This window comes from Danio rerio, chromosome 5 (genome assembly GCF_049306965.1).
Source record: "Danio rerio strain Tuebingen ecotype United States chromosome 5, GRCz12tu, whole genome shotgun sequence".
Taxonomy (NCBI): Eukaryota; Metazoa; Chordata; class Actinopteri; order Cypriniformes; family Danionidae; genus Danio; species Danio rerio.
The window spans coordinates 12,811,809-12,839,762 of NC_133180.1; the positions used below are offsets into that span (position 1 = coordinate 12,811,809).

The window sequence follows — 27,954 nt, forward strand, 5'->3', positions numbered from 1 at the left end:
TCTATCAAATGTGATAAATATCAATTAATTTTCTATGAAATACGATGAATATCCACCCATCCATCCGTCCGTCCATCCATCCATCCATCCATCCATCCAACTATGAAATATAATGAATATCTATAACTATCCACCCATAAAATATGTTAAATATTTATCCATCTTTCAAAGAAATATGAATATCTATCAATCCATCCATCATTCAACTATGAAATCTGATTAATATCTATATTTATCCATCCATGAAAAATGTTGTATATCCATCCATCTTTCATTAAAAATGATGAATTTCTATCCATCCATCCATCCATCCATCTTGTTTTGTATTGTGTGTAAAGTGGTCTAATCTTCCAGCATGAAGGCAGATGGTTTGTACTGTACTGTGCTGTATGCGCCCACTGGTGCTGAGATGAGCAGGCGTTTACAATTCATCCTCTATGGGAGCTGAACCACAGACTCATGCGGGGGATTGTAGGATTGACAGTGGAGTAAGAGCATCAAAATTTGGAGAAAACTTTGTACAATGAAGTGTAGGAAAATTATTTTAATAATATGTTAAAAACAAACTGATGGATTTGGTCAATCATTTTTTCAAATTTAAATAGATTAAACAGAAAACAATTAAGTTGTCCCAAAAATACTTATGAGTTGTGTTGTTTCAACTCTTTTAGTTTGAACAAGCAGCAGAAGTCGTTCAGTGGAGGTTCTAAAAAATCATTTCAGAGAAACTTTAAAAAAAAAACCTTTTGCCCTTAATCGATCACTTAGATATTTAGGATCATTCATTCATTTATTTTCTTTTCAGCTTAGTCCCTTTATTAATCTGGGGTTGCCACAGCGGAATGAACCGCCAACTTATCCAGCATATGTTTTACACAGCAGATGCCCTCTCAGCTGCAACCCATCTCTGGGCAACATCCACACTCATACACTACGGACAATTTAGCCTACTCAATTCACCTGTACAGCATGTGCTTGGACTGTGGGGGAAACCGGAGGACCCGGAGGAAACCTACGCGAACGCGGGGAGAACATGCAAACTCCACAGAGAAATGCCAACTGACCCAGTAAGGCTCAAATCAGCAACCTTCTTGCTGTAAGGTGAAAGCACTACCTACTGCACCACCGCGTCACGCTTTAGGATCAAATAAATCAGAAATTCCAAGTTCAGTCAAAGCAGGGTGAATTGGCCTTCAGCTACTACATCCCCTACTGCTGGAATCAGCTCTCAGAAATGATCAGATGTGCTCCAACACTAGGCTCATTCAGATCAAGACTGAAAACACATCTGTTTAGCTGTGCCTTTACTGAATGAGCACTGTGCTGCATCCGACAGATCACACTGTTATGTCTTTCTTTTCTTTTTCATTCTTTTAAAACCTGTTTTAACACATTTTAATCTGTTTTTATATGCTTTAATCATTTTTATTCTTTTATTCTGGTTAAGTAAAGCACTTTGAATTACCACGGTGTATGAAATGTGCTGTATAAATAAACTTGCCTTGCCTAATTAGATTTGTTTACTTAAATTATTTAAGTCTTTTCTTTTTCTTATTTCTTTTTTATTTATTTATTTATTTATTTTTTTTTAAAGTAAATGGAAATACCTTCGCTACTAAATACCAGCACTGTAATTTACCTTGTTTGGTCAAAAACACAATACAATTACTTGAGTGAAAGATAAAGCATTTATTTAGGGTTTCAGGTTAAATTTAAGACTTTTAAAGACATTTTTAAGACCATCATGAACAAAATTTTAGACTCATACAGGACTAAATGCTAAATGCGCTTTTTTATTAAATGGCCCAGATAAAAAAAGATCATAATTTGCCCTATCATTTTTAAAAATAATTTAATACATTTAATTCTACAATAATAATTTAATAATAAAAATGTAATGTTTTAGATATTTCTTAGCAAACAAGCTCTACTTGCATCAATACACATTATTGCAAGAGAGCTAGCCGGCAGCTAGCTCTCTGCAACTCTCACATGGTCGCCCACTGAAGCTAAGCAGGGCTGCGCCCGGTCAGTACCTGGATGGGAGACCACATGGGAAAGCTAGGTTGCTGCCGGAAGTGGTGTTAGTGAGGCCAGCAGGGGGCGCCCAACCTGCGGTCTGTGTGGGTCCTAATGCCCCAGTATAGTGACGGGGACTCTATACTGCTCAGTGAGCGCCGTCTTTCGGATGAGACGTTAAACCGAGGTCCCGACTCTCTGTGGTCGTTAAAAATCCCAGGATGTCCTTCGAAAAAGAGTAGGGGTTTAACCCCGGCATCCTGGCCAAATCTGCCCACTGGCCTCTGTCCATCATGGCCTCCTAACCCTCCCCATATCATGATTGGCATATCATCACTCTGTCTCCTCTCCACCAATCAGCTGGTGTGTGGTGTGCGGTCTGGCGCAAAATGGCTGCCGTCGCGTCATCCAGGTGGATGCTGCACATTGGTGGTGGATGAGGAGATTCCCCCCCCATTGTGTAAAGCGCTTTGAGTGCCCAGAAAAGCGCTATATAAATGTAACGAATTATTATTATTATATTATTATTATTATTATTTTCCAACATAGACTTTCTTATCATCATAGGGCACCTATGATGAAAATCATCTTTTGTAAGCTGTTTGGACAGATGTGTGTGCAGGTATAGTGTGTCCACAGTCATATTGGAGTAATATAAAGACAATAAGTCTCTTTAAATTTCCTGACGTTAAAACACGATCGAAATCCCTCCCATTTTGAGGCCCAGTGCAAAGTGATGTAGGAGTGCGGTTTCCCTGCCCGTCGAATTGACTGACAGGCGCATATTAACATGTCTCTGTAGAAATGTGTATAATTATGTCAACAAGACAGGACACACGCAAAGCAACTGGGATTAAAAGATCTGTTGAGCTCTCTGTGATCATCAATCATCATCAAATGTGATCAGGAATGAGTTTGACAAGTTTAAAATGTTTTTAAATCAGTGTGTGTAATGAATTACAGTGATTTCACTGTCTTTTATAAGCACAGCCACATATCGGTACAATTATAAAAGACGCTTCAATCCCATTTTGTGGACGTTAAATCAGGTTTGTTTTGTACATGAACATAACGAATATCCACACAGCAGTGGATATTAATGCATATCCTGTCACATTTGTTGTGTAAACAGTGCAAAATTAAATGCACATGCTGTGTGTTTGCGTGTCTGCTGTGTATGTGTTTCTGTGTGCATGCTGTGTAACAACATTGTGTGTGACTCATTGTTACAACTCCACAACAATTCCATCAAATAATCATTGGGAAAGTTCTTACTGTAGTATTTCTCACAAACGTTACGTGAGATCTGTTTCCTTCATGTCTGTCACAGTGTTGTTTATCTGATGCAGCCGAAGCGGAGATTAGCCTTGTTTCCATAATCGCGCCTAAAGCGAGCGAGCCAGTTCGACTTCACAGCTTCTTTCTTTCTCTCTTTATTTTGGAGATAATACAAAATATGAAATAACAGAAAGAGATAAAACTTTACAAATAATGTGTCCACTTTTGTAGTGTCATAAATCTAGATAAAATAAACTATAGGCTACTGAAATCTTTTAAAGAATTACAAATATCCGATATAATAATTTTTTTCTTTTCAATTAAACCAATGTAAAACAAACAAAAGCTATAACAGGTTAGGTATTTACAATACAAATATATAAATTCAATGTATATATAAATGTATATATAAATGTATGTATATATATATATATATATATATATATATATATATATATATATATATATATATATATATATATATATATATATATATATATATATATATATATATATATATATATTCTGCCCTTCCGCTGCGTAAAGATGTGCTGGATAAATTGGCAGTTCATTCCACTGTGGCGACCCCGGATTAATAAAGGGACTAAGCCGACAAAAAAATGAATGAATGAATGAATAAATGTTCTGCCCTCACTCCGGAATCTCTCTTCCCAAAGTTAGACAGACAGATAAACTCTTTCCAACACGTGAGATTGTGGGAGAATGCTGCTTTATTCCAAGCCACATTGAGTATGTTAAAACAGAGTGAAACTATGTAAAAAGATGTACATAAAATGAGCAATAGTTATAAGAGTAATATCTGAGATAGAATATAAATATAAAAAGATAATAAACTTACAGACAATGCTTCTACAGATGATTACAGGATGAGTGGATTGTAAGTGTCTTCATGTAAGATGTTCTTTTTTAAATAAGGCAATTAACTGATTGTAACTGTCAGAATGTTTCTATGGCAACAACAATTTAAAAGAAGCTAAACGACTAGGCATTAACTTATGGATTCTAAATACTAATATTTGTAGTAAATGATCCAGCATAATATATATATATTTATATATATATATATATATATATATATATATATATATATATATATATATATATATATATATATATATATATATGAGCAATATCACACGAGCAGTGCGATATGGGTGTATATCGGCACTGGTGGGAGGCGTGCGTTGGTACGAGGCTGCAGGCTGAGTGCCTTAGTGGCCCCAGCAGTGCCGATATACAGCCATATTGCACTGCTACGAGTGTGATATTGTGTTTATACAACAGTTTGACGGCATAATTGTGTATATAAAAACAAAATCAAACATGGAGAGTCTTAAAAATCCTTTTGTATGAGGAACTACTTTCTTCCGCGTTGGATTCAAATCATAAGCTGACAGTTAAACAGTTGAGTAAGCATCTTTTAAACTTTAGATCTGTAGTGTCTGCTTTTTGCTGGCTGTATGTGGGCGGAGTAATACACAAAGGGTAAAGAGGCTGTATGGGTGCTGATATTACTTAAATATATCATGGCTATCAGCCAATCAGATTGTGTGTATATATATATATATATATATATATATATATATATATATATATATATATATATATATATATATATATATATATATATATATATATTAGCCATTTTAAACTTTCATTTTACAAATCTAAAAAAAAGATCTGATTTTAGTTATATTTTAAAAACAATTAACAACAGACAGAGGAGTTTTTTTAAATTGTATTTATAAAGTATTTGGTTACAATGATATTAATCAAATCGTGCAAACAGAGCATTTTTGGGTGAGCAAAACCATCACAAACTACTTCTCTATTCCTTTCAGTCATCCAGTCCTGTGCTGCTTTATAAACGGATTAGGAAAAACTGCACATAAAAAAGAGTTCTATGTCCTCAAACAAACAGTAGTCTTTTCACCTCACAGCAAAAAAGTCGCTGGGTCGAGCCTCGGCTGGGTCAGTTGGCGTTTCTGTGTGGAATTTGCATGTTCTCCCTGCGTTCACATGGGTTTCCTCCGGGTGCTTCGGGTTCCCCCAAAGTCCAAAGACATGCAGTACAGGTAAATTGGCCTGATAAAAGCCTTAGCTTGGAAATGCGGCTATCGAGGCACACTCCAATCGGCACAATGATTCAGTGGGTGGGGAGAACTAGCATTAAAGGCACAGGCCACAAAAACAGCTACAATATGTTCAGAGTTGAAAACTTCTGAATGGTATATTAAATAGTCTGACGGTGATTTGAGCTGAAACTTTAAACACATTCTGGACATCCAAGAGTAAAATCTTGAAAAAGGGGTAAAATAGGTGCCCTTAAAAACAAATAAAAAATTGACAACTTTTTAAAAAGTTTTAAAAACTATAGTAAACTAAATCTATCCACAACAATCTCTCCAGGTCAGCGTCCTCAGCAGTAAATACATGGAGAACTTTTAAACAAATGTTACTGTAAGGAAAATCATTGGTAAATAGAGTTAAATAATAACCTTTTTAAATAAAATTGGGTAGCAATACATGAACAAAGGAAAACTAAGAACTGTTAAGAAAAGATTTGAGGCATAAAACACAATATTTCAGTGAATTTAAGACATTTTAGGGCCTAATACTGAGATTTAAGACATTAAGAACCCTCGGGACACCCTGTTATTTTTAAGAACACACAAAAAATGTGATTAAATCTGAGCATGGACACTCACTTGACCATCCACACTTCCTCTGCTGTAGAGACTCCTCGGTCTGCTGACGGGCCTGCTGGCAATTCCTCCCAAATCCTCTTCCTGTCCACCTTCATCTCCTTCATCTTCACACACTGATGGAAGGACACTTTCTTTTGCCACCTTTTTGCCTGCTACCATTCTATTTATCTTTTTGTGACTTTCCTGATAGCTTTGCAAATGAATCTGGAGACAGTTTCCCTCAAAACTAAATCACAGTTGATTCACTCTGGCTTCCTGAGCCAGACAAAATCAATATCTTAAATCAATCAGGATCTACGAGAAAGCAAATCACTGCAGTTGTGTCTCCTGCTGCCCCAGACTGACCTGCTCTGTGGGAGGGTCATGTTTTGACTGACAGCTGCTTTTGACTAATCGCAGAGCTGTGTTCCTGGAGGGTTCGTCCAATCAGCAGGGAGCCTGAATGTTGAGGGCTGGCTACTGCTCAACTCATTTCCTTTTGTTTACTGGTTGCCATGGTGTCATTTCTCCTAGGAAGCTGCACTGTATCTGTTTCTGCAGTGAGCGGTGAGAGAAACAAACAATCACATACAACAAAGAACATGACCGTCTTTCCACTAGATATCAGATACTCCCTACACATTATTTAAGCATTAGTAGATATTTTTATATTTACTCTTCAAAACATGTTCGACATGTTGGCTTGGATTATTTTTTTTTTAGGAATTGTGCATTTTTAGGAATTAAGACTGCCTTTATATGACACATATACACCGCCCCACCCACACACACACATAAAGAGTTCAGATGCAAAAACCTTGTCTGAAATTTTGTCTTGAAATCAGCATTTTTCTCAGCCTCCTACATTTATGTTCAGTTATTTCACTTTAAATGGAATGAAAAGAGCTTATTTGTCACTATAAGAGTAAAATTACTGAGCCGACACAGAGGAGTCTGAGAAAAATGCTCATTTTAAAAGAAAATATCAAATGGCATTTCGAGGTTTCTGCATCTAAACTCTTCATATATATATACAGTGGTGAACAAGTTTTTACCCCCTTACTGGTTTCTTTTCTTTTTTTGCACTTTTCACACAGGCTATGTGGTTTATATATGTATATATATGCCACTTAGCACAAATTTCTTATCAACTAATCACATGGCACATGGTCAAGATGATCTGCTGCAGTTCAAACCGAGCATCAGAATAGGGAAGAAAGGTGATTTAAGTGACTTTGAACGTGGCATGGTTGTTGGTGGCAGACGGGCTGGTCTCAGAATTTCAGAAATTGCTGATCTACTGGGATTTTCATGCACAACCAGAGAATGGTTTACAGAGAATGGTCAGAAAAAGAGAAAATATCTAGTGAGCAGCAGTTTTGTGGGCGCAAATGCCTTGTTGATGCCAGAGGTCAGAGGAGAATGGCCAGACTGGTTCGAGCTGATAGAAAGGAAACAGTAACCCAGATAACCACTCGTTACAACCGAGGTATGCAGAGGAGCATCTCTGAATGCACAACACAACCAACCTTGAGATGGATGGGCTACAGCAGCAGAAGACCACCGGGTCACTGTCAGCTAAGAACAGGAAACTGAGGCTTACCAAAATTGGACAATAGAAGATTGAACGTTGCCTGGTGGTGGTGTAATTGTGTTGGATATTTACTTTGCACACTTTGAACCAATTAAGCATCATGTCAATGCTACAGCCTACCTGAATATTGATGCTGACCTTGTCCATCCTTTTATGACCACAGTGTACCCATCTTCTGATGGCTACTTCCAGCAGGATAACGTGTAATATCATAAATTGTGAATCATCTCAGACTGGTTTCTTGAACATGACAATGAATTCACTGTACTCAAATGGCCTTCACAGTCACCAGAACTCAATCCAAAAGAGCACACTTGGGATGTGGTGGAACGGAAGATTTGCATCATGGATGTGCAGCGAATCTACAGCAACTGCACGATGCTCTCATGTCAATATGAACCAAAATCTCTGAGGAATATTTCCAGTATCTTGCTGAATCTACGCCACAAAGGATTAAGACAGTTCTGAAGGCAAAAGAGGTCCAACCCGGCACTAGTAAGGTGTACCTAATAAAGTGGCCAGTGAGTGTATATACATGTATGAATTAAATTAGCAGTTTTCCATTTTTCTACTTTTGTTATGATTTTGAATTGCATTATGGGACTGCAATATTGCTATAAAATTATGGTACAAAAAAAACTAAAACTGCCAGTAATTTTATATATTTACTCATATAGCCATTATAGATTTCTTCATTCAATTCTAATATTTGGAAACACTTTAAGTTGAGATATTCTGTAAAAAAAAAAATGCACTTTACAATGTCTTGAACACCACAGGGCATGCGCTTTAAGAAAGAACTTCAAGTCTTGACATACAAATGTTTTTTTATTAAGTAGATGCAAAGTTCTTGCAGTATATGCATTAAAATGGCAAATGTTTCGACGATAGAAGATTCACAGCGGAAATTGATTTAAACAGTTTTTTTTCTTTTAGCAGCAGCAAAGAACAAACACAAAAAAGAGAAAAATCAAATCCCGTAAGCTTCTCCCCCGTCCGGGACTTGATCACAACAGTAAACAGACACAGTGCAGGTAAAGAGAAAAAACAGGACTAACATCATGCATTCAGAATAACGCTGCAGCTTTCCCCAAACTAATATTTCATGTCATAATAATAATACAAGCAACTCAGAGGGACGAAACCAAATCAATACCCATAATCAAAATACATTCTTAAAAAATCTCATACATATTATATACTGTACTTTTTAAATATATGCATGTGTATGTATTTCTTTTTTTTTTTTGCCTGACTATCATGTAAGTCACAGAGTTTCAACGGTGCAAAATCCAAACGCAGGAAAGGGAACATTCAGTTTTAACAGCATACAAAGAACGAGAATATTCTCCTACAGAAAGACGACAGAAAAGCAAAGTCCCTCAAAAATCAAATTACCTCACGTAATATTTTTCATGCCGGAGGCCACTCATAACTCAAAAGTTTCAAAGCTGATCCAAAAAAGAAATGAAAAGAAAAGGCGAGCCAAGATCTAACCGAACGCACATATCAGAAAGCAAAACAGTGACTTTTCTTATAGAATTCATCAGCAGAAAACAGTCCTTTCAAAGCCATCGAAAAAGGCATTGCATGCAAAAAATGAACTATGCGCCGCAGTGATTTTTTTGCTCTTTGTTGCAAGCGTTTACCCTTTAATATTAAACAACAACTACACTGGCTGATGTTCAGTCTAAAGAAGAAATCCAGGTCCCCGCTTCAATTCAAAGGGTCATCTGAGCCGAGTCTCAGAAAATAAAAATAAAAACTGAGAGAAAGGGATGTTAAATAAAAGCAGAACAGGTGCATCACCTCGTTCAATTTCACCAATTCACTCAGTAAACTGAAGATCAGAGTTTCAAGGATGCTTTTTTTTTATTTTTTATAAAAGAACCAAAGCAGAGACATTTCTAAGACTCCTGGAAGTCCTTTCTTACAGTTGGCTTGAGATAAATGCACACCGAAGGATGTTTAAAAGCCACCTCATCCTTCTGTTCCCACTGAATTCATTCAAAGTCAAATGTGTTCAGATTACTTGGGAATTCAAAACAACATTTTTATGAACTTACAGAATAGTTTCTTTCAAATTAGACCAACCTTTGGAGGGATTTTCTTTAATGCTTTACTTGAAGGGGGCGTTTCTGTGTAAGGTTTGCATGTTTTCCCCATGTTTGCGTGGGTTTCCTCCGGGTGCTCTGGTTTCCCCCACAAGTCCAAAGACCTGTGCTGTAGGTGAATTGGGTAGGCTACATTGTCCGTAGTGATTGTGAATAAGAATGTATTAATGCTTCCCAGTAAGTTGTAGTAAGGGACTAAGCCAAAAAGAAAATCAATGAATGATTATTAAAATTATTATTAATGTAAATATTATTGGGGTACCTCACAGCAAGAAGGTGGCTGGTTCGAGCCCTGGCTGGGTCAGTTGGCATTTCTGTGTTCAAAAGACTGTCATGAAAAGGCTGAATTATACTTCTGCGTCAAGTGCATGTGTGTGGTCCTCTGCGATTGGTCGGCGGGGTACTGGTGATGAGGGTGGGTGGTGCTGGGAGCCATGGTGATGGAGCGAGTGTTTACAAGTGTTGAGTCCTGTGAAGGAGCTCCAGATGGACACTGTGGTTTTGTGTTTACTTTATAATTAAAGTTGTTGCACATCCGCCGGTTCTCACCTCTGAATGAGCGAGTTTTAAGTACTTGTAGCGTTCACAAAAAACAAATAACCCGCAAAGAAACTCGACACAGAGGAACATAAAAACCTACAGCCAGCTAGAGCTTCAGAAGTGTTATTGCAGAGCGACACAAACAGCATGCAGAAGTGAAAATACATGGCTACGTGCAGGGCAGGCGCTGTGGGTCACGCCGATCACTCAATGCAGAAGTATAAATCAGCCTAAACCTTTAAAAATATTGCGTGAGGTGACATGAAAATGAATGCAATTTTTCTTGCAAGCTCATGGCAAATGTTTTGACGTTCCTCGATAGAAGATTCATAGCAGAAATTGCATGGAACAGAGAAAATCAAATCAAAAATGTATCCGCTTGTCAAATTTGCTTCATTCACACGTCAAATTCACTTTAAAATAGATGTGGATTCGCGTCACAGGCAGGGTTTTTGTCTGCACGGTGACTCTAGCTTCAGTGAGAAATGGCTAACATGGGCTTTATTGAGAGAGTAGATGTGCTTTATGTGCTTTAGGAAGGCTGAAAAACAGCAAAGGTTTGTTTGGCGCTGTGTCTGAGTTCACTAGATCATTTGAATTCATAAACTCCTCCACAAATTGTACCTAGATGATGGAGACTCAGCGGTGCTTTCGACTTCCACTCGTGACACCAACAACAGGAACTACATCATAATCACACCCCTACAAGAGCCAGCTCATGATTAGTTAACATGGCGAGAATGTCGCTGAAGTTCAGATTTTCCAACTCCAGCGAGTCGCCTGTTAAGCACATCAAACGCTCAATTCGCGCTGCTTCATTCATGCAAATTGCACCGCAGGATGTGTACTCGAATCTCTGCATTGACTTAACATGTAAATCACTCGCTCTTAACGCTTCATCCGTGTCTGATGTGAATGCAGCATTAGGCTGCATCTAAGACTCATTGGCTCAGTTGTGTAATTTTAAATGCATATGTGACATTGTTTGGGATGTCATTGTTATAACAACTTGAAAAACACTTCATAAATTGTCTTTGTCACGAGACCACTATAATTGTGTCATGAATTTTATAAATTGTGTCATTAATATTTTAAACTACTGTGGTAGAAATGGATTTTTTCATTAAATCTTATTAAACACTTTTCAGTGTAGTGTCGAGACTTTTAATGATACATTTTAATGACTAATTAATTTTGTTGAAGAAGTGATTGCTGATGTGGTGGTGCAGTGGGTATCGCTGTCACCTCACAGCAAGAAGGTCGCTGGTTCAAGCCTTTGCTGGGTCAGTTGGCAGTTCTGTGTGGAGTTTGCATGTTCTCCCCAAAGTGTTTACGTGGCCTCCCTCCGGGTGTTTCGATTTGCCCCACTGTCCAAACACATGCGCAATAGGTGAATTGGGTAAGCTAAAGTTGTCCGTACTGTATGTGAGTGTGAATGAGTGTGTATGTGTACATTTCCCAGTTATGGGTTGCAGCTGAAAGGGCATCCACTGCGTAAAACATTTGTTGGATAATTTAGCGGTTCATTCTGCTGTGGCAACCCCTTATGAATAATTACGCCTAAAAGAAAATTAACGAATGAATGGCCAAAAGTGATTATAGACAATTATGTTTATGACAGATTTATAACAAGTTATGTTGTCTTTGTAATGTCAAGTTGTCATGACCAAGAGAAAGTAGTGATGTATGTCAAGTTTCCTACAACCAACGTCAACCTTGCATTTAAAATGATATTAAACTGAGCTCATGACACTTAATAATAATTGACATAAGCATGCATGAAAACTACTTCATATTCATTACATGTCACATCCTGATTATAAAGATGTCATAACAGTCTTATAAACACCCCCTTATTAAAGTGCTACCAGGATTTCTAACTATATCTCACAACACCTCAGCACATTGAGATCCTCTTCATTATTTATTATTTTTTATGTTTATTATCAGATCATGTGTTCATTATCATCATTTGAATTAATGATGATAACAGTATTAGTATTAATACTTACTAATTACTCATTAGTAAATCAAAATTATTATTATTATTAATAATAATAATAATAATAATAATAATAATAATAATAATAACAGGCGGCACGGCTACTCAGTGGTTAGCACTGTCATCTCACAGCAAAAAGGTTGCTGGTTCGAGTCACAGCTGGGTCAGTTGGCATTTCTGTGAGCAGTTTGCATGTTCTCCTCGTGTTCACATGGGTTTCCCGCCGGTGTTCCGGTTTCCCCCACAGTCCAAAGACAATCGCTATAGGTAAAGTGTGTGCGGAAATGAGTGTGTATGGGTGTTTCGCAATACTAGGTTGCGGCTAGAAGGGTATCCGCTGTGTAAAACACATGCTGGAATAGCTGGTGGTTCATTCAGCCGTGGTGACCTCTGAAATAGACTAAGCCGAAGAAAAAGTGAATGAATGATGGATAATATTATTATTGTTATTAATAATAATAATAATAATAATAACACATTTAGATTTAGATATTATATTATTATCAGTGGTATTAGCAGAAGAAGAAAAAGAAAGATGACAAATTCATATTTGTTGACTTTTTTTCGACAACAAAAATGATCTGAGGCCAAATTTGGATCAAGGACAGTGTGAAATCAGTGAGAATTGTGCAATTTTCCAGTCAGTTTATTTATCTGTCTATGTTAGGTTCTTTTAGAGATGACTCATCTCCAGTAAATACTAACATTTCCACTCTTTTTAGCATTAACAGAAACTTGGACCTTAACCGAAACAGATCATAATGTTCCCAATAACCCTCACACTCACAAGCCAAACTCTCTTAATAGTGAAGTCAATATATCTATGCATGTCTGCACGTCAGGAAAAAGCCACTGATCTTGCTTACACGTTAAAAAGGCAGGCCATGACAAAGTGCGATCGAGGACAAAAGCATAAAGACACATAAAAAAGTGCATTCAGAAATTCAAGTGAAAGGTACTTGTGTTAATGTAGATTCTGATAATAGAGATGCACATCAAACAAGACCCAGCAAAGAAAATAGAAAGATTCCATTTCAAATGAACAGAAAAGAAGAAACTGCTTTTGAACAGACAAACTTGGCACAGTTTTCGCAAATCGTGGTTAGCGTCCCATCATGCTTCAGGTTGGCTGACCAGAGCAAAAATCAGCGACGTGGACTGAAAGTGATGACTATGAGCAAAACACCCTGTAAACAGAAGAAGAGAAAAAAACAAGAAAGTGGTTAAATATTATTCAGAGAGGGTTTACAATGACAATGCCAATGACTATGTTTACATTGTAATCAGTAATCTAATTATTTGCCTTCACCTGAACCAGACAATAATATAATTAAGGTGTTTAAATTAGTTGATTTTTGAACATTTCTTTCATGATCCAGTTTTACGTGTAATAGCACATAATTTGACCATCGACTTTCACTTTCCTTCAGGAACATTTCAAGCATGCCCCTTGTGACAAATGAGATATTGGGTGCGAGTATGAACTGCTGGAAGAGTATTGTTTTAATGGAACTTGATACCACACGCTGAATGGGAGGCGACGCGGTGATGCAATGGGTAGCGCTGATGCCTCACAGCAAGAAGGTCGCAAGTTCAAGCCTCGGCTGGGTCAGTTGGCATTTCTGTGTGGAGTTTGCATGTTCTGCCTGTGTTCGCGTAGGGTTTCCTTCGGGTGCTCCAGTTTCCCCCACAGTCCAAAGACATGCGCTATAGGTGAATCGAATAAGCTAAATTGGCCACAGTGTATGTGAGTGAATGAGTGTGTATGGACGTTTCCCAGTGATGGGATGCTGCTGAAAAGGCATCCATTGCATAAAACATATGCTGGATAAGTTGGCGGTTCATTCCGCTGTGGCGACCCTTGATTAATAAAGGGACTAAGCAGAAACGAAAGTGAATGAATGAAATTGGCCATAGTGTATGTGTGTGAATGAGTGTGTATGGATGTTTTTCAGTACTAGATTGCAGCTGGAAGGGCATCTGCTGTGTAAAAAATATGCTAGATAAGTTGCAGCACCACTGATTCGATCCAAAACCGGCAACGAGATGATCCCAAGGTTCCATAATCCTGGACCAAGCCGTATCCTGAGCAGCTGCTGTGTTGGTCATGGAGGAGCGGAGAGCATGTGACTGATTCCTATGAAGCTTCAGAGACAGATGAGTCTTCACTGAGGTCCAGCATTCTCCAGCGCCTAGACTGCAGCTCTGCACAAGACGTTTGGCCAGAGGAGAAGTGGTCATGCTCAACTTTTGGGTTTTTTCCTCGCTGCTGTCACCACTGGCTTGCATGGTTCGGGATATGTAGAGCTACGCATCGTTGGATTTGCTCTTTAGTGTTTGGACTCTCAGTAGTAATTATTAACCACACTGAACTGAGCTAAACTGAGCTGAGCTTAAACTCTGAAAACTGAACTACACTGTTTCAGTTTACCATCTTCTATGTAAAGCTGCTTTGACTCAATTCACATTGTAAAAGCAATATACAAACAAAGGTGAACTGATTTGAATAAGTTGGTTTCTGTCACCGACTCGGTCCCAGTCATTCCCCTCTCTGGCCAGCAGAGGTCATCACCACCGGACTTCTTGACATTACATCATCTACTTAAACTGATAAGCACACACACCTGTTCCTCATCCCCCTAACGACCCCCACTCACCTATATAAGCCACACACTCACTCCAGCTTAGTGCGAAGCCTTGTTCTGCCCCGGCTAACACTACTGAGCGTTTCCTGAATCCTTGCCTGCTTTCCCGTTGACTATTTTGGACTGTTTCTCGACTCTGTCTTGCCTGCCGCCTGCCCTGAACTCTAGTCTGCATCCTGACTTTGATCCTCGCCGGCTGCCTTTGACCCATGCCTGAATACTTACCTGCCGCCAGCCCTTCGACTAACTACAACTGTGTTTTATGCGAGTTCGCACACGCTTAACATCAGTGTGCTATTTGTTATTAAACTATGTTTAACAGGCACGTGCACACATAGGGCTCAACCTGTGCAGTGCACATGCCCTTTTTGGTCTTGTATAGAAAGTGCCCTTCCAAAATTATCAAAAGTGCCCCCGCGACGCGGCACACCCTCGGTCCCGCTCTTCAGTAGGCGCGCGACAACACCGCTCTTGAGTTCTTGGGTACGCGCACGACAACACCGCTCTTGAGTACGCGCGCGACAACACAGCTGATCAGAACGCGCGCGACAACACCGCTCCAGTATGCGCGCAACAACCCCCCCTCCCCCAACCCCGCCCCCCCGCTCTTCAAAAAATTTATCCTGCACATGCCCTTTAGATGGTCTCTGCACGGGCCTGATGTTTAATAAATATACTGCAAATGGATCCCTCTGTGTCAGACCCTCCGTTACAGTTTTATTCCCTGGCGACGACCCCTGATAAACAAATGGACTTAGCTGAAGGAAAATGAATAAATGAATGATATGATTTATAAAGATGCTGCAGATTCAGCTTTGCATTACAGAAATAAATTACTTTTTTCAATATATTCAAATGATTTTATATCATATACTGTATAATCATAATAATAGGTTAACATTTGTACTCTATTTCCAATCAAATAAATGCAGCTTTGCCAAACCTAAAAGGATTTTTCAAAACTTTTTGAACAGTTCTGTATTTCATGCGGTTTTTGCATTCCACATAAACATATGTGGGCTGTAATTATGATGAATTTGATTAATTAATCTGCATTTCACATCCATTAAATACCAAGCAATCAACAGCTCAAAAATACCAACCTTTCATACTTTGCAAATTGAATAACACTCACATTTCATCATAAGTGTACCTTTCATGACAATATTTACACCGCAATATATTTATTTACTCAATATTTCCAGCCTGCAAAGAACCTCTCGTCCTCCAGCACAAGGACTGCCATCATAAAACACGAAAAAGAAGTGACACCTCTCACAGGAGCGCCGGCCAGTTTATGGTGTGCTATGGTTAAAGCACTTGTCGCTCTCATGGCGAGTGTGTTATGAACAAGCTCTTATCTGTGAGAGCGCAAACACAGAAGCACAGGCGCTCTCCTCACACTAATCCTGTTACTCTGCAGCCTCTTCTCATCTCTGTGTTTCCTGCTGGCGTTCACTGAGGCTGTATCTACTGTCATCTAAGGCCCTCCTACAGACTTCATTTTGACAGCAAATTTGGATTTTTAGTCTTTATCTTAGGGCTTGGGACACATCAAGCTGACACTAAACAACTAGTGTGGGGTGAGGGGGTGGGGATGTGGGGGGACAAGATTGCGAACATGGAAGGGCACTTTTTATTCAAGAAAAAAAAGGGCATGAACACTGCACAGGTTGAACCCTATCAGTGCATGTGTCTGTTCAGTGGAGTGAGTTTGCCACTTCCTACCAAAGTAAAGGAGTAAAGTAAAGAGTAAAAGTAAAGAGTCCGAATGGAGGAGGCTGATTAAAATAGATGTTTGTTCTTGACTTTTTTTATTTGATTATGTAACAGGTTGTAAAAGTGCTTCCACTTGCTTTTCTTTTATGTACATGGCCCTTTAATTCTAAATGACCCTCCTCTCTGTTTATTGGCTGGTGGCATGTTGTTAACTGGTTCCGGACGGGTCATTATTATTCGCGCCAGCTAAGAGAGTGGTCGTGGTCAGTGAGTGCTCCTGTAAAGTGTATATTTTTGTTGATCTTTTTGTTTTAATTATTCACAATGTATCTTTTCTTTTTGATTTTATGATCACTGGTATGAACCAGTCATTGCAGGACGACATGTTGTACTGTCTGGGACTGATCACTGTGTTTTCATTGTGTTTGCCAGGTACATTATTTAATATTTACTGTTTTTCCCAACTCATGTGTTGTGTTTACTTCATTATTTTTCGCTCCAGCTAAGAGAGTGGTCGTGGACGACATGTTGGACTGTCTGGGACTGATCACTGTGTTTTCATTGTGTTTGCCAGAATAAAGTGATCTGTTTGAGGCGTGATTGGGTGTCAAATCTCATCTCTACTACACACAACGCAGAGGAAACCGAGTACTAAACATTACAATTACGTCAGTTTTTTGTTTTTTGGCTCTGATTTGTTGCTGAATAGTCAGTCAGAGTGCTCTCTTCAGCTGATGGCGAACGATAATTCTACAAGCTGAAATGGGTCAACTTGACACAATGCTAACCTGACGAGAGACAACGTGTGAAGTACATCAAACCAACAAGCCTGACTGACTCTAACCAATGGCTTGACGAAGACTAAGGGCCTACTCACACAATGCCATCCGTACCGTGACCAGGCCCGTTTCCCGGATCGTTTGAGAAGTGTGAGTGCGCTGAATCAGGCTTAAGCACGGTTTACTTGGCCGGCCCTGGCCCGGTCGGAAGAGGTGTGCCTGAGCCCGGTTCACTTGGGTTTTGGCGCGGTACGCTTGTGTGTGAGTGAAAACGCACCAAAGCCCGAAACTGAAAGCGAGACGTGGCTTTTAAGGCACTGTTTCATATGGATTTATTAATAATTCTTACTGTTCAGTGAACGCAAACTGCCGTCATTTATTAAAGACGCAAACCTCTCACTGCACGACAGCTGCGCGCCTTCAGCAGACCTCCTCATTCCTGCAGCACGAGGGCTTTATGATTGTTTATGAGCGCCAAAAGTGGCAGATCTGTTCGGCGAAATATCTGACTGCGTGTTAACCACATGGCAGCATCTTTATGCATTTAGGCATGCAAGACATGGTGCAGTTCAGCATCAGAATGGGGAAGAAAGGTGACTTGAGTGACTTCCGGTGACAAAAGTGACCGTGGCATGGTTGTTGGTGCCAATTGGGCTGGTCTAAGTATTTCGGAAAATGCTGATCTACTGGGATTTTCATGCACAACCATCGTCCAACCTTGAGGCAGATGGGCTACAGCAGCAGAAGACCACACCGGGTGCCACTCCTGTCAACTTAGAACAGAAAACTGAGGCTACAATTCGCACAGGCTCACCAAAATTGGACAATAGAAGATTGGAAAAAGTTTTCCTGGTCAGATGAGTTTAAATTTTTGCTGCAACATTCAGATAGTAAGGTCAGAATTTGGCATCAACAACATGAAAGAATGGATCCATCCTGCCTTGTATCACTGATTCAGGCTGGTGGTGGTTGTGTAATGATGTGGGGGATATTGTCTTGGCACACTTTGGCTTCCAATACTCTTGGCACACCTGAATATTGTCGCTGACCATGTCCATCCCTTTATGACCACAGTGTACCCATCTTTAGATGGCTACTTTCGGCAGATTAACGTGCCATCTCAGACTGGTTTCTTGAACATGACAATGAGTTCATGGTACTCAAATGGCATCCACAGTCACCAGATATCAATCTAATAGAGCAGCTTTGGGATGTGGTGGAACTGGAGATTCGCATCATGGATGTGCAGCTGACAAATCTGCAGCAACTGCGTGATGCTCTCATGTCAATATGAACCAAAATCTCTGAGAATTATTTCCACTATCTTGTTAAATCTATGCCAAAAAGGATTAAGGCTTTTCAGAAGGCAAAAGTTGGTCCAACTTAGTAATAGTGAACTTTACCTAATAAAGTGGCCAGTTAGTGTAAGTGCGCAGCAATAATCCAATATACAGTATCTACACAGTACAATTTTTTTCAATCTAACTTTTAAATCAAAATCGTAAATGAAATCTTATCGGAAATACAGTGAATCTAATTTATGTTAATAAAACTAATAATCTATGAAAACCATAATAATCTGCACTTAGATCTGTCTCTAACGTCTGCCTTGCTTGCTCTTTATTACACCTGTTAAATCCTAACCTCAAACAAACAACTAACATTGGCTGAAGGGTTGCTTTAGTAAGATCAAACATCCGCAACTCACCTCCCTGACATGCAGGAGATTCCTTCTGACTTGATCTTTCCTAATTTGTATTTAATATTTGTCCAGTCTTTTTTGTTGCATACTATGCCAATTTTTGTCATGCAACATTCAAAATGAAATTACCAGGTATTTTTTTAAACCATCCCGTCTCGCTTTTTTAAAAAGCAAAGACATGTTCTGTGAGAATGAGCCCTTTTATTTAATTGTATTATTCAGATTCTGTACCTGAAAATTGCTGTTAGATCCCTGAACTGTTCAATAGTTTCTTTACTACATTGTATTCAGTTGTGATTTTACTTGTAGTTTTTTTTCATATTTATTGGATAGTGTCACGATTACCAGCGATCATTTCCCATAAGATCGCACCTACAATAACTATGGACTACAAATCTGCCATTTCTGGACTACATAGTCATACATGCACTCGGGTAACACTCACACATGCTTCCTCATCTAGACTGATTACATTCACACCACCTGAGGATTGTCAGAGACTGATTAACACACACTATTTAAGCCACACATTCACCCCTTCAGTTTGCCGAGTCTTGTTCACTGTAAAGTAGCATTACAACGCGTTTGCCTTGTCTTGTTTTCCTGCGTCTTGAACCTAGCCTTGTTTATTTAGTTATCCTTGTCTGCCGCCTGCCTTCCGACCTCTTGCTTGTTATTTTGACTATGATTCTAAATTGTCCTCACACACCTGTTTGCACCCGTATTGACCACTGCTTGCCTGACTGTGAATAAACCTGCATTTGGATCCTACCTTCTGTTGTTGGTGTCACTCCCCTGAATTACAGATAGTGTGCTGTTTTTAGCGAACATATATTCTGTACCGTGCTAAAAGTGTGACCCTAAACACTGCCCTTCATACGAACAAAAATCACTCATGGTAGGTCAAGGATAGAGGAGGACAGGACTTACTCATCTATATCTTTCTTGCTCTCCTCGATGTACGCAATGGATTCTGACCTCAGACGGTTGGTGACCTCGTAAGTGCGCAGGGTTACACCAAAAATGTCCTCATGGTATCGATTCTCATCCTGCATTGAGAAAAAAATAGCTTTTCAAATGACCTTGCATTCTACGGTGTATTATGGTGTTGTCAACATTCTTCAAAATATCTTTTTTTTTTGTTCAACAAAAATAAAAGAAACTCTTAAAGTGTAAAAAAAAGAAAAAAAAAGAATAATACCTATCAACATCTTTAAATAAATGGCCAAACAGCAGCACTGACTCCAGTATTAAGTTAAAAATACTATAATCTAACCCGTAGTTTGCTGATATAGAAACCCGCATCTTCCAGAGACATGTTGCCGTGCAGTTTAAAGATCTGCTGGACAGTTTTCAGGACGTCTCCGGCCATGGTGACGTCCCCACAGACATAGATGTGTCCTCCTTCTTCTCTTAGACATTTGTACACAGTTTCAGATAGCTGCTCGCGGAGCACATCCTGGACATATTTCTGAGAGAGAAAAAAAAAAAAAAAACACCAAACAAGCCATTAGACATTTATAACAAACACTGAAAGAAAGTTGTTAAATGTTTATTACAAAAATTCTGTTATTTAGATGACAAAAAGGATAAAAGAGTATAAAGCACATGGTGCAACGACAAATTTCTTATTCTTACAGGGTTCACAATCTAAGACTTTTTTCACTTCCTAATTCATTTTCAGATACATTTTTTTTGAAGGCCCACCTGTCTGACATTTTCTCTATTTTCTTCTTAGTAATACATGTATACATTTAAATTAAAAAATCTAACAATTAATAAAGTCCTAACCTTTGGTCTTCCGGGCTCTCTAGAGTATGCCGTGTAAAGCTCTTTAAACACTTCCTTGTTCTTGGCTTGGATGGTCTGTTCCTTGTAAATGTGGTCAATCTGGGACTGCCGACAACCAAACACCAAGATCATGGGGCAAGCCTTGATTCCTGATTGAAATAAGTTGTCATGTTTTAATGCAAATTGACAAGGTATGTCTGTGCAAATATATTCACATTATATATACAATATATTCAGTTGTGCAATAAAGAATTAATCAGAAAATATAATATAATTGTAATATAAATATACAACTTCATAAATTTTGAAAAGTACATTTAATTTACTTATGTTAATGTCGATGTACATTAATACATTTAATAAGCTGCATTTTGTTGACAACTTATGTTAAATTATATTAATAAACAAACATAACATTTTGCTTACTTTTATACTACAAACGTGGCAAAAATACATTAAAGAAATAATAAATAAAAAATAACATCAATTAAAAAAATCATTGCATTATTAAACAAATATAACATTTTGCTTAATTTTATACAACAAAAGGGTGGCAAAAATAACAAAAGTGCACTAAATAAATAAATAAAAAATACTACTAAAAAGATAACACTGCATTGTTAAACAAATACAACATTTTGCTTAATTTTATAAAACAAAAGTGTGGCAAAAATAACAAAAATAGACTAAATAAATTAATAATTAATTAATTAATTTAATTAATTAATTAATAATTAAAAATTGCTTTAATAAACAAATACAACATTTAGCTTATTTTTAAGCTATAAATAATAACAAAACAACTAATAATAACAAAATAACTAATAACAAAAATGCACTAAATAAATAAATAATTCACATTATTTAAAAGTAAATATAGCATTATTAAACAAATATAATATTTAGCTTACTTTTTTATACACTAAATAAATAAATAATTAATATTAATTAATATAAAACATTGCATTAATAAAAAAATATAACATTTAGCTTATTTTTATACAATAAAAGTCAACACAAAAAAAATACACAAAAAAATTATATTATTGAAAAGAAAACATTGCATTAATAAACAAATATAACAGTTAGCTTACTTTTATACAACAAAAGTGTGGCCAAAATACACAAAAAAGATTAATTATAATAAAATTATAATTAGATTAATTATATATATAATTCATATTAATGAAAAAACAAACAAACATTGCATTATTAAACAAACATAATATTTTGCTTAATTTTATACAACAAAAGTGTGGCAAAAAAATAACTAAAATACACTAAATAAATAAACAATAAATATTAATAAAAAACATTGCATTAATAAACAAATACAACATTTAGCTTATTTTTATCCTACAAAGGTGTGGCAAAAAATACATTAAATAAATAAATAAATAATTATTATTAATAAAAAGAAAACATTGTATTATTAAACAAATATAACATGTTGCTTACTTTATACAACAAAAAATACCCTAAATAAATAAATAAATGAATCATATTAATGAAAAAAATAGCATTGGTACAGGAAAATAACATGTTACTTACTTTTATACTACAAAAGTGTGGCAAAAAAATAACAAAAATTAACTGAAGAAAAAACAATTAACAATAATTAATATAAAACATTGCATTAATAAACAAATAACCCATTTTACTTTATACTACAGAAGTGTGGCAAAAAATAACAAAAATACACTAAATAAATAAATATATAATGAAAAAAATATTGCGTTAATAAACCAATATAATATTTTTTGCTTGCTTTCATGCTACAAAAGTGTGACAAAAATAAAAATACATCAAAACAAATAATATTAATGAAAAGAAAACATTGCATTTTTTTAACAAACATAATCTTTTTCTTACTTTTATACTTCAACAGTGTGCAAAATATAACAGAAATACACTAAATAAATAAATAAATCATATTAATGAAAAAAACATTGAATTATTAAACAAATATAACATTTTGCTTGCTTTTATACAACAAAAGTGTGCCTAAAAATACACCAAAAATTACTTTATACTACAAAAGGGTGAAAATAACAAAGATACACTAAATAAATAAATAATATTAATGAAAAAACATTGCATTATTAAACAAATATAACATGTTACTTACTTTTATACTACAAAAGTGTAGCGAAAAACAATAAAAATACACTAAATAAATAAATAGTTACATTATTTTAAATAAAAGATTGCACAAGTAAACAAATACAACATTTTGCCTACTGAGAAAAAAAGTAAATTAATACAATTTTATGTCATTGATACTTTCCTTTATCAATAATTTCTAACTATTATGGAAAATAACATTCCATAAACAGATAAACAAGCAAATGTATTTAGTTTAAAAAAAATCATTTTATATCCTTGACAAATAAATCTTTCTCAGAACAGTTAACTGAAATGGCTCAGATCTGGAAGCAATCAAACCCTACCTTTATTTTCGACATCGTACTGTCTCTGTTGCCAGAAGGCTCTGAATGGAGCGATTCCAGTGCCAGGACCAATCAGAATGCAAGGAACCTGGCTGTCTTTTGGCATACGGAAGGATGGAGCCCTAAAACACAAAACCCAAACCTCAGTGGACAAATTTGAGAAGTGTATTTACCTTATTGTATATATTTTTTATTTGTGTTCCGCCTTAAATATTGTTTTTGATGAGAGAATATATCATTTTACTGTTTGATTCAATTCATTTAGATATTCAACTGCTGATAGATTGGAGCAATTGATGTATGGTGATTTGATTCCGTAAAACTCTTTGACTAATATGCATCAATAAAAACAGAAATACACTAAATGCTCTCTAGTATCTGATATCCTCATCAAATTCAAAACAAATCGAGGAGATGTGTGGCTTTTGACCTTTTACTTTTCTGCATTGCTCCAGGACTAATTTCATGTATTTGTTTATGAAATAATAACATTCTCAGTGCGGTGCCATTGGATCACTTAAGCATCTATACATTTTTTTTCCTCGTTTTGAGCATAATAAACTATCAGTGTTTCTTAACCCTGTTCCTGGAAGACCACCAGTTCTGCACTTTTTGCCATGTCTCCTTATCCAAACACACCTGATTCCGATCATCATCTCATTAGCAGAGACTGCAAGACCTGTAATGGGTGTGACAGACAAAGGAGACATCCAAAACATGCAGTGCTGGTGGGCCTCCAGGAACAAGGTTGAGAAACACTGCTCTAGATGACGAATAGTAAAGTCCAAAGTGTCTTCTTTACAAAGATACTTAAACTGTGAATCTAGACCAGGGGTGTCAAACTCAATTCCTGGAGGGCCGAAGCCCTGCACAGTTTAGTTCCAACCCTGCTCCAACACACTTACCTGTAGGTTTCAAACAAGCCTGAAGGACTTAATTAGTTTAATCAGGTGTGTTTAATTAGGGTTGGAACTAAACTGTGCAGAGCTGCGGCCCTTTTGGAACTGAGTTTGACACCTGTGCTCTAGACCAAATTATGTTTGTAATGCTGTTACAGTTTTAGTTCGGGAAGGTCGATTTTGAGAAAGTGCCTCTGACGGTGAGGGAGAGAAGGACACTGATATAGTCTCAGAAAACTTATTTTGCATACTATACTCATCTAATTAATAAATAAACTCAAAAGACACTTTGCTTAAAAGGCACTTTTTTTCTAGGTAATTACAAAAATGTTGTCCTGTGTTTGTATTTAAAAAATGCAAATATTGAACAGTACAATTATTCTTACTCATTACTTTAGCTTGTACTGTATAACATTTTAATCTTTTTAGCATTAAACTGACACACACACTCACCAGCCACTTTATTAGGTACACCTTACTAGTACCGGGTTGGACTTCCCTTTGCCTTCATAACTGTCTTAATCCTTTGTGGCATAGATTCAACAAGGTACTGGAAATAGTCCTCAGAGATTTTGGTCTATATTGACATGATAGTATCACGTATTTACTGCAGATTCGTCAGCTGCCCATCCATTATGCGAACCTCCCGTTCCACCACATCCCAAAGCTGCTCTATTGGATTGAGATCTGATGACTGTGGAGGCCAATTGAGTACAGTGAACTCATTGTCATGTTCAAGAAACCAGTCTGAGATGATTCACGCTTTATGACATGGAGCGTTATCTTGCTGGAAGTAGCCATCAGAATATGGGTACACTGTGGTCATAAAGGGATGGACATGGTCAGCATCAATACTCCGGTAGGATGTGTCGTTGACACGATGCACAATTGGTACTAATGGGCCCAAGAAAATATCCCCCACATATTACACCACCACCACCAGCCTGAACCGTTGATACAAAGCAGTTGTATCATGTTGTTGATGCCAAATTCTGACTCAACCATCCGAATGTTGCAGCAGAAATGGAAACTCATCAGACCAGGCAAAGTTTTCCAATCTTCTATTGTCCATTTTTGGTGAGCCTGTGCAAATTGTAGCCTCAGTTTTCTGTTCTTAGCTGACAGGAGTAGCACCGTGTGTGGTCTTCTGCTGCTGTAGCCCATCTGCCTCAAGGTTCATTGTGTTGTGTGTTCAGAGATGCTCTTCTGCATATCTCGGTTGTAAAGAGTGGTTATTAGAATTACTGTTGCCTTTCTATCAGCTCGACCCAATCTGGCCATTCTCCTTTGACATCAAGAAGGCATTTGTGCCCACAGAACTGTCACTCACTGGATATTTTATATCTTTTTCAGACCATTCTCTGTGAACCCTAAAGATGTTGTGTGTGAAAATCCCAGTAGATCAGCAGTTTCCGAAATACTCAGACCAGTCCTTCTGGCACCAACAACCATGCCACATTCAAAGTCAATTAAATAAGCTTTCTTTGCCACTCTGAACTGCAGAAGTTTGTCTTGACTATGTCTTTATGCCTAAATGCATTGAGTTACAATCATGCGATTGGCTTATTAGAAATTTGCGTAAACAAGCAGTTGGACTGGTGTACCTAATAAAGTGGCCGTTGAATGTATATAAATGGATCAAAGTGTCTTCTTTCCAATGATACCTAGTTTTTGTTTGTAGCTCACTGGGTTCAAGAACTGTTACTATTTTAAGATAGGTAGCTGTAAATCCCCATAGATGGGTGCTAGCCTAAATTTGAGAAGTGCATTTGCGCTTTACCCTCTGACAAAGCACGGCACTGTATCGCCTTCATCCAAGCTGTTGAGCCACGAGGAACAAACTCCATGATGAATAGGCCCTTCTCCATCTAACCAGAATAGAACACACAATCTTTTAACATCAAAACCTCTGACACACAACCTGACAACCGAAAAACTGCAGCAGGCTGACATCAAATGGACTAAAATTGCTATATTTTACCCGCCAATTAGGCCATTATGCACATAATTACATGTTTACAATGAATTTAAAATGCGGAAGAGAGATTAAATTACGATTTCTCTTTCACGCGTGTTAAGTAAAAAGGCTTATCAGCAAGTGAGCAGATCTGATCATTTTAGCTTTAATGCAATCCCTATCTTTAAAATAAATGAGCCGCTATTAGATGAACAGTCAAAATTAAACTCGCTTTCTTCTCTGACAATACCGATTATTCATAGTTCATTAGGCACTTCAGTCGAATTGCTAATTAAGTTCATAGTCTCTTATTAAGCACCCAATTATTCATCCCGTAGCGCTGTCGGGAAAATTGGAGTTTTCAGGCTGTATGTCATGCTAAGTGTTGAAAGTGAGAGGCTGTTTAGTGTGACACTCGCAGTTTGATAGAGAAGCACTGCAAACATTGTGAAGCGGGTTGAATTTGTTAAGCATAACATCAGGCAATGGTTACACCTGCTCGAACATCTGGTGTTAAAGTGATCAGCTGAGACACATTATTATTACTAAATGTGTCTCCGGTGACCATCGGTGAGGATTAGTTTCCATCAAAGACTGCATACTTTATTTAGAACATCTCAATCAGTGCATCTCTGCATACTGGGAAACAGAAGAATAAATACATATGTAAATATTAGGCATTTTAGTAATCTTTCTAAAATTTTTCTTGCTAGGTAAACGATGAAGTATTTTTTTAGAGCGAACTCAGACTTGCAAAGCAGACTTGCCTTCTGGGAAAAAAGATATCGACTTTTTATAATATATAAAATTAAAACTTGACTTCTGGGAAAAAAAATCTCTCCATATATATATATATATATATATATATATATATATATATATATATATATATATATAAAAATATATATATATATATATATATATATATATATATATATATATATATATATATATATATATATATATATATATATATATATATAATTTCTATTTATTCTTATTTATAATATACATTTCAGTAATTTTATGCCTTTAGTTTCAAAAAAGTTCTCAAAAACATCTCAAATTGTGTTCAGATCCACTAAGCTGCTATACTTTGCAAACTAAAGATATCTCGTTCTCAAATTCTCATTACACTTATTGCCAACTTGGAGGAATTCTGATCACCTCAGGTACATGACATTAGGCATAACATTAAATCAGAACTTAACATTGAATAAACATATTTCAAATGTGGTTGGAAATAGCTTTTACCAATTTCGCCTTCTCTATAAAATTAAGTCCTCCCTCACATTACATTCTCTAGAAATTGCCATACATGAGCTTATACCTCCAGGTTAGACTATTGTAACTCTCTCTATTTTGGGCTGCCTAAGTCTCAGATTGCTCGCCTACAGTTAGTGCATATATATATATATATATATATATATATATATATATATATATATATATATATATATATATATATATATATATATATATATATATATAGCAATTTTATAATAGAAAGTCAGGCCGTGTGCATTTACCACATTGCAATCTCACAATTTCTTATCAAAACACTTATCTCAGTTAGAAATATATCTGAAATGTGAGCAATAATCTTTAGACTTCTGACATATTTTGTGCAAATCCAAACCTACATTTTGAAATTGAAAAATTACACTTGTCAATTTCTTTTAGAATCTACGGTAACTCACTCTAAGCAGTTTATAGTAACTTACTGTAAATTACAGCAAAAACACTTTCCATTTGGA

General features: G+C 36.9%; 2 protein-coding genes across 5 annotated transcripts in view; both read right to left on the reverse strand.

Annotated features, from left to right (window-relative positions):
* lrrc74b (leucine rich repeat containing 74B) overlaps nt 1-6,368 on the reverse strand; it is a 28,745-nt gene extending 22,377 nt beyond the window's left edge. Inside the window, exon 1 of one of the 2 annotated variants that reach the window (XM_001344200.9) lies at nt 6,027-6,368. In XM_001344200.9, coding sequence (XP_001344236.2) covers nt 6,027-6,185 — 159 coding nt within the window. In that variant the 5' untranslated portion in view covers nt 6,186-6,368. Of the gene's footprint in view, nt 1-4,156; nt 4,250-6,026 lie in introns of those variants that run through there. The other variant, XM_073951984.1, reaches the window with a different exon arrangement.
* Nucleotides 6,369-12,886: 6,518 nt separating this feature from the next.
* The window catches only part of nos1 (nitric oxide synthase 1 (neuronal)), a 130,357-nt gene continuing 115,289 nt past the window's right edge, over nt 12,887-27,954 (reverse strand). For 2 of the 3 annotated variants that reach the window (XM_073951027.1, XM_005165053.6), the window contains exons 24-29: nt 26,021-26,108; nt 23,342-23,463; nt 20,892-21,040; nt 20,377-20,571; nt 20,031-20,149; nt 12,887-13,442 (exon numbers count right to left, since the gene is read on the reverse strand). In XM_073951027.1, coding sequence (XP_073807128.1) covers nt 13,427-13,442; nt 20,031-20,149; nt 20,377-20,571; nt 20,892-21,040; nt 23,342-23,463; nt 26,021-26,108 — 689 coding nt within the window. In that variant the 3' untranslated portion in view covers nt 12,887-13,426. 3 annotated transcript variants of the gene reach the window in all.